The sequence below is a fragment of the Salmo salar genome, chromosome ssa01 (assembly GCF_905237065.1).
Source record: "Salmo salar chromosome ssa01, Ssal_v3.1, whole genome shotgun sequence".
NCBI classification, from domain to species: domain Eukaryota; kingdom Metazoa; phylum Chordata; class Actinopteri; order Salmoniformes; family Salmonidae; genus Salmo; species Salmo salar.
The window spans coordinates 129,355,942-129,364,020 of record NC_059442.1 but is presented as its reverse complement, the minus strand read 5'-3'; the positions used below and the strand labels follow the sequence as shown (position 1 = coordinate 129,364,020).

Below are 8,079 nucleotides of genomic sequence, written 5' to 3'. Positions count from 1 at the left end.
CAGCTGCTTTTCCAGACAATAAACATAAACACGGGGGAGATTTGCTTTAAAGTTCTCGAAAACCATACACAAAATGTATCATTGGACACAATGTTTAGGAAGAGGTCATCGTTTCATGAAGTCTGAAGGAAGAAACCAAATGGAAAAAGTGGTGAGCAAGTTAGGTCCAAAAAACACATTTTCACCAGGTCAAATGAATTTATTGTGTTAGAGGTTTAATTATGCGTGTATCTAAAGCAAAGTAGATCATTTAAACATTGTTCTATACATCAGTTAGGGTCTCTATAAGCTTCAATATGAGGTCTTAAACCAGCATGAAAATGTTTGCCTTGGAGTAAGTTGAGCTAATGGCTATGGGGTAAATTGAGCCAATGGCTATGGGGTAAGTTGAGCCAATGGCTAGTTGAGCCAATTGAAATGTTTTGTTCCCAGGCGTAACGCAAGACATTATCACTGGGATATGAGGTAACAACAGGGCCTGATGTTAAGTGTTTTTTTTTTAGGTACAAAGTGTTTGTTAAGTGTTTAGCCTGTGTTCAAATCTGCTTAAAATGATTAAAAGACAATGGTTTTAAAAAGGTAGTGGTCATATTTCATTCATTACAGAAGTTTGTAGACGGCTTAATTTACCCTGTCCCGCGGCTCAACTTACCTCATACCCGGGGTAGGTTGTGTCAAGATACCACTTTTTTTTTGGACAAGCTTTGCTTTCAAAACTGTTTAGAATGAATTCTTATTTTTCCAAGGATACACAATATCCTTACCCCACTTTTGCCCTCAGAACAGCCTCAATTCATTAGGGCATGGACACTACAAGGTGGCAAAGCGTTCCACAGATGCTGGCCCATGTTGACTCCAGTACTTCCCCCAGTTGTGTCAAGTTGGCTTGATGTCATTTGGGTGGTGGACCATTCTTGATATACACGGGGAACTGTTGAGCATGAAAAACCCTGCAGTGTTGCAGTTCTTGACACAAACCTGTGCGCCTGGCACCTACAACCAAACCCTGTTCAAAGGCACTTACATTTTTCTGAATGGCACACATACATAATCCATGTCTCAAATGTCTCAAGGCTTAAAATACTTCTTTAACCTGTCTCCTCCCCTTCATCTACACTGATTGAAGTGGATTTAACAAGTGTTAAATTAGGGATTAGGGAATTAGGAATCATATCTTTCACCTGGTCAGTCTATGTCATGGAAAGAGCAGGTGTTCATAATGTTTTGTACACTCAGTGTATATAGGTATCTTTGTTAGAAACAATACTATATTTCCCTTGATGGGGTGATGCTGAATGTCAAAAATGGCTCAACTTACCCCACTCTCCCCTATACTATAGTTGGTTATTGAAAAAGCCCTCTCCAAAGCATGGCACAAAGTCAACAAACACACACATAAAGCATTTGCATTAAATAATGTATCTTAGCTATAATAATGGCACGATGATATACTATAGACATTCAGTTACCCACACATCAGTTTAATCATATGTATCCTCTCAGCCGGATCCAGTCATTTACAAAGGAAACTCCACCGTCCTCTGGACGTGTTTACTTATCTGGTCCCCACAAGAATAGTAAACTAATTCACATTTGACCAACTGGTGATATTTTATTAGTCCCCACAAGGTCAAATGCTATTTCTAGAGGGTTTAGGGTTAAGTTTAGAATTAGTGTTAGGGTTAGGAGCTAGGTTTAGGGCTAGGTTTTGGGATTATGGTAAAGTTAGGGGTTTAGGGAAAATATGATTTTGAATGGGGCTGAATTGTGTGTCTCCACAAGGTTAGTTATACGAGTGTGTGTGTGTGTGTGTGTGTGTGAGAGAGTTTAACCAGGGGTCCCCACAAGAATAGTAAACTAAGAAAATAATTGACCAACAGGGAACATTTTGTTAGTCCCCATAAGGAAAAAGGCTATTTCTAGGGGTTTAGGGTTAGGGGTTAGGTTTTCGGGTTAAGGTTAGGGTAAGGGTTAGATTTAGGGTTCAGTTTAGAGTTGGGGGTTAGAGAAAATAGGATTTTGAATGGGAATCAATTGTGTGTCCCTACAAGTTTAGCTAAACACAACTGTATGTGTGTGTCCAATAAGAACTAAACAACTAAACCAGAAATATATAGGCTATTGATATCGACACAGCATATAACCCACACAAGACAGGTACAGAATAGAAACAAATACAGTCACTGGGGGAGGAAAACACAGGCATATAACAGACGAGCTCATCTCTCAACAATACTATAAAGCACAGTAGTAATAAAAGTCCTATGGTAATGTTATCTCTCATAACATAACATAATAATAGAGTGGAATCAATTCATCAAAGGGATAGATCAAATAGATAGATCATCAATTCATCAAAGGGATAGATCAAATAGATAGATCATCAATTCATCAAAGGGATAGATCAAAGTTCAGTACATGCTCTCGTACCTCATGTCTTTTTCTCATGTTCTGTCTTGTATTGAATTCAAATCTGAATCGCTCCCACTACATCATGAGCGACAGACTTCTGTTGTATACCTGAGAGTAGTGGTGTCGTGTGGTGTAAATATGGAGACTGAACTTTCAGCATAGTGAGTAGATAACGCTGAAATGTTCCTGTGAGCGTTTTTTAAACTACTAATTCGTCGCCATGGAAGCTGCAGTGCGGCCTTGCTTTGACTGATATATTGAACATCTACCCGCCACTTCTTCCACGGTCCGTTAGATTCTCTGAAAGCATAGAGGTGAACTATGATCATTAAAGACTGAATCAGTCAGAGACCTCATCCACTCAGTCTGACTCCTCAGTCATCTATCTGACCTCCTCAGTCATCTATCTGACCTCCTCAGTCATCTATCTGACCTCCTCAGTCATCTATCTGACCTCCTCAGTCATCTATCTGACCTCCTCAGTCATCTATCTGACCTCCTCAGTCATCTATCTGACCTCCTCAGTCATCTATCTGACTCCTCAGTCATCTATCTGACTCCTCAGTCATCTATCTGACCTCCTCAGTCATCTATCTGACCTCCTCAGTCATCTATCTGACCTCCTCAGTCATCTATCTGACCTCCTCAGTCATCTATCTGACCTCCTCAGTCATCTATCTGACCTCCTCAGTCATCTATCTGACCTCCTCAGTCATCTATCTGACCTCCTCAGTCATCTATCTGACCTCCTCAGTCATCTATCTGACCTCCTCAGTCATCTATCTGACCTCCTCAGTCATCTATCTGACCTCCTCAGTCATCTATCTGACCTCCTCAGTCATCTATCTGACCTCCTCAGTCATCTATCTGACCTCCTCAGTCATCTATCTGACCTCCTCAGTCATCTATCTGCTTCTCAGACGTCTACTTAGACGTTGCTTTATTCCGCATGTCTGTGTCTCGCAGACAAGCTGAACGTGGAGGGAAACAGAGAAGTTATACATCACAGGCGATACATTCTGATTGATGGTAAGGCAAGGGAATAAAATAAACATTCCCCGCAACCAGCGGCCCTATTTCACACCGCCTAAGGTCATCTCGATGTGATGAAGGATTGAAGGGGGGTGGGGACTTGGTACAGGTTACGTGAGTTTCCACGCTAGAGGGAACTCTCCAGGGACCATGAACAGGAAACAAGAGACCTCTCCTCTCTCCCTTACGTCCCGTTCTGGTAAACATGTCGAAACATATTAAAGTTAACTCCCATACACCATTACCTCTACACGTGACTGACATTTACCGTCCACGTTTCGGTCTGTGACCTTTTTCAAGACGCGACAACCAAAACGTTGACAATAAACAGCATGTGTATCCTGAATGCAGGAGTCATCTTTTATAATGTCTCCCCACCAGTCACCCTGCACTAGAAACCCTTCTCCACATAGTAATGTACTGCAGAGCCTGGCTTGTGGAAGCTCATGCAACAGGTAAGTAACAATGCTAGGATTTGATTTTCTGATTTCAAAAGGTGTCTGGTTGTCTTGGTTTCCAGACTAAACCTTGGATTAACTAACCAGTGAGTCAAAAACTACACCTTTGTGTCAGAACATAATGTACAATTTGGGGATCCAAAAGAACAAAGTACAAAATATAGCAGACGAAACATGATGATAAATCATAATGCAGTGGCGGTCTAAGAATATATTGACGTCTCACCGTGGACTTCTCAACCACAACTTGGTTCAGTGAGAACCACCACTCATGCTTCTTTATCTTGTGTGCTGTTGACCGCTCCGTAGCTCCCATCCCCTGTCCTTAGTTTCCTGGACTGTATTGTTTCCACGGAGGCTTTCTTGCGGTTGCTGGCTAGGCCCATCCAGCACATGAGATCGATAAAACAGGTGGTGGGGTTGAAGCGCAGGCCGAACTCACTGGTAGAGTAGTCAAAGGGGAAAGTGTGGTGGAAGTTATGGAAACCCTCACCTAGGAGTATGTGTATAGGGGATAGGTGGGGAGTGGAAGTACAAATGTCATATGTATTATTTTGCATACAGTTCCAGTCATTTCAGTCCATTCATCTGAATCGTACAATATCAGACAATATATCAGACAAGTCAAAGCAGTAATGAAGAGTGACCCTAGATACAGCAACATTATCAGTCACTACAGTATAAGACATTGTATAGGAGTTATAACAGGTCATAGCCAGACTCACCGATGGCTCCGAAGGTGACCCAGCGGTTCTCGCGGGGGCTGATGTTCTGGTCGTACGGCCGGTTCCCGTACATGTGGGCGGCGCTGTTCACCAGCCAGGTGACGTTGAGCGAGACCGTGTAACGCAAGATGGATGCCAGGAAGTAGGAGTTCCACAGTGTCTCACCCCAAAAGTACCAGGGAACCACAGTGGGAACCAGGAAGCACATGATCAGGACTGAGGTCTTATAATACCTGGGATGAAATAGTAGAAAGGAAGAGGGGGTGAGAGGAGTAGAGAGGGAAGAGAGGAGAGGAGAGTATATCTTAGCTCGTATTCAGAGTAACTTGTGATATCTGTATTCAACTTACAGTAAAACAAGTGCAGAGTTAGGGTGTTGTGTGCTGGTCAATCAAACAGGGCTAGAGCTAAGGGTCAATGTGAAATGGGGCAGTGGACCCACCTTCTCTGGAACTGGACCACGGGGTCAGCCAAGAGATCAGTGACGTCCAGCTTTTTTCCCTTCTCGATGACATCGCGGTGTTTACGCACAAACAGCCAGCCAATGTGAGCGAAGAAAAAGCCTCGTGTTGCATTGTGGGGGTCTGCATCTGTCTCTGAGAACTTGTGGTGCACACGGTGGTCTCTCGCCCACTCATAGATGTCATTCTGGGGAAGAGAGGAGGAAAACGATGGGTGAAAATGGGCGAAGTGAACATTTTGAATCCTGCATTCAGGCAAGTTTTACATAAAGAGGACATTCAGTTTCTGGTGGACATTCATGATTTATTTGTGGAAGAGAGACATGACATCATCTACAGTTTGTTATTCTAGAAAAGTCTCTCGCAGTGCACCTGGGTAGTCATGACGACACCACTATTCTTTCTGTCCAGGAGACTTCCCACAGCAGCCATTGTTTCCCTGCTTTAGAAACCAGTGGTGTAATATATTTCAGGTCCTGGGAGGAGACTGAGAGCACAACGGTCAGCCACTTAATTAGATTCATTAACCTGAAACTCAGATCAAATGGGGTCATGTGTTCCAGAGGGATGAAACTCAGCTCAGGTTTATAGCTGCCAGTTTGTCTGTTGGGTTGTGTTTTGGTCCTTTCCTCAGAGGTAATGCTGACATGACGCAACAGAGCCGCAGAGAGACTTTGGAAGAAATAGCTTTTGATTTGTAGAAGTTCAGAAATGAAACAATATCTACCTGTTTTAGAAATGTATTTCAAAAAACGCAGATGTCTTTTATGTGTCTGAAAGGGCAGAAAGACCAGCAATACGATACTACATTGAAGTTGTATATACATCCCCTGTGCTTTATGAAGGTTCTCTAATGAGTGACTCCCACCTGAACTAATTAACAAATATCTTCAGGGGGATGTCAACAGTACGGAGGGAGAGAGAGGGATGGAGGACATGAACTAACCTGGAAGGCCATGGAGTTGGCGGCTGCGAGGAAGACTCTGAGAGGAAGCTTGGCCCTGTAGGAGCGGTGGCTCCACAGCCGATGGGCCCCTGCTGTCACCCCCAGGGCTGTCACGATGAAACACACGTAGGCTGCAACAACACACCAGAAGACACGACATTCATTAAAAAATATATATATGAATAAACATATAGGTGAACACCCTCCTGAACACACAACAGTTTCATCTTTAAAAAACACATTCCTCTCTTTTATTTGACATTCATCTATCTGGGTTAGTCTCACTGAGATGAAATCTCTTTGCAAGAGGTCCAGGATAGCAGCAGGGCGAGCAGGTTAGTAAATGTTACAGGTGGATACCAGGCTGAGAGTTTATGCTCATCCAAATCTCCCTGTTTGGCACCCAGTTCACAAAAAAAAGGTGCTTTTGAATAATGAGGGGTCATAGACCGGAGGCTGTGCAGCTATAAATAGTGTCCCCCCCCCCCTGCCCCCCTGTTCAAACGATTAATGACTAGACTAATGAAAAGGGTTCCACTTGGAGAGCTGTGCCATCTGATGTCTCTGTGGAATTGATTCCAGGAACAGTGCATCACTGTGATGACTGGCTGACTGGGGCATGGTAAACACCCGCCCAGAGTGGCACAGACACTTCCCGTACATGGCCGGACACACTGTGACTGGACATGGTCCAGCATCAACGTCTTCCAAGAAAATAAACAAACGACAGATTATGGTTATCCCTCAATTAATGTCTTAATAGCTCAAAATTATGATGTAGCTAATAATTATAACATGGTAATTTGGTAGATGATAACACTTGATTTTAAATTATTCTTTTTAATTCGTTTCGGATATTACCTACCATATATTCATGTTTTAGGTCATCAACACACTTTCTCACTTTGTCGTTTAAACAGGTTTAATTTAGAAACCCTTATAAAACAAGATGCCTGCTGTTTCTGACATGGTGCGTACTTGACGCCACTACATCTTGAAGGAACAATCTGTTCAAGATGTTCAGTTGTCATCTCAATTATCTCACTGAAAGCTCTCACAGCAAAAAAATATATGTACTCTAAAAAATCTACATATTAGCTTACGTGCATTAAACGTCTAATATGACAATACCTTCCTAGTTATGAAATCAGAGGAATTACTGTCTCTAAAATAGTTGATGGTTACAGACTAAGACAGGCCACTCTGCTCTATAACATTGAAAAAACACTATGCCTTTTTAAGGTCAAATTAAATTCACAGGCGCATTAAGGTGTAATTCAATTCACAAGCGCAATATTGATCATTATTTATAGTGCTGGCATCTCCTTTGTTTACTCATAAATGTTTTAACATAAATAGCATACACTTTGGGAGTCGGGTAGACTACATATAACATGCATCTCATCACGTATTCAGTGGCATCCGCTTGCACCGACCGACTACAATGGTAATTTCCAGAAGTTGCACAAGCACGCTATGAGTGGTAGCCTCCACACGGCAAGTTATCTCCGGCAGATCAGACTTACACCAGACCCAGGTAAGGGGCTTCGCTCTGGGGATAACAAGGATGGAATACACCGCCCCGATGTGCAGAAGGGCCATGAGGATAACGTTTCTCCATACGATTCCCAGAGACCGCCACCGGTCAGCCTTCTCATCTCCAGCCCGACACGGAGCTTCCATCGCCATCTCGCTCCAGTCCTTAGGTCCCATTGGCTCCTCGACTACAGTCTCCCCATCCTGAAGAACAACTGCGTCCGGAACACTCACCATCTCCACAGCACAATGCGCAATATGGGAATATGGCCTATGATCAGTTCGACTGGCTAAAACGAAGTTACCTCAATGGAAAATATAAAGTCACAAACTATGTAGCAAAAACGAATACATTTCCAGGTAAAAGCTCACACACACGGATCTCTCGCCTTCCTCTGCTCTGACCTCAATGCCAGTGAGGATGAGGAGGTGCGCTGGCTGAGAGCGTTGAAAGCCCTAGTGTGGCGCGCACGGGAGCTGCAGTGGCGCAGCTGAGGTGGTCCTGATGT

The 8,079-nt window shown here is 43.3% G+C and overlaps 1 protein-coding gene across 2 annotated transcripts; it reads right to left on the bottom strand.

Moving 5' to 3' along the window:
* Positions 1-347: 347 nt before the first annotated feature.
* On the bottom strand, positions 348-8,011 carry LOC106562327 (stearoyl-CoA desaturase 5). Of its 2 annotated transcripts, XM_014127151.2 has the most exons (6): positions 7,561-8,011; positions 6,035-6,165; positions 5,070-5,275; positions 4,628-4,860; positions 4,129-4,395; positions 348-2,712 (listed from the first exon to the last, which is right to left on the bottom strand). In XM_014127151.2, exons 1-5 carry the CDS (start codon positions 7,805-7,807, stop codon positions 4,172-4,174), a joined length of 1,041 nt encoding a protein of 346 aa, XP_013982626.1. In that variant the 5' UTR covers positions 7,808-8,011; the 3' UTR covers positions 348-2,712; positions 4,129-4,171. The 2 variants fall into 2 exon arrangements, with proteins under 2 accessions (XP_013982626.1, XP_013982607.1); XM_014127132.2 differs by having other exon boundaries at positions 348-4,395.
* Between the last annotated feature and the right edge of the window lie 68 nt (positions 8,012-8,079).

Excerpts from the sequence above, each read along its gene's own strand:
- LOC106562327 (XM_014127132.2), bottom strand. The coding sequence starts at position 7,807 with ATGGTGAGTGTTCCGGACGCAGTTGTTCTTCAGGATGGGGAGACTGTA. Across the intron at positions 4,861-5,069 it reads GTGGTCCAGTTCCAGAGAAG|GTATTATAAGACCTCAGTCC; the intron begins GTGGGTCCACTG and ends ATTTCATCCCAG. Across the intron at positions 4,396-4,627 it reads GGTCACCTTCGGAGCCATCG|GTGAGGGTTTCCATAACTTC; the intron begins GTGAGTCTGGCT and ends ACATACTCCTAG.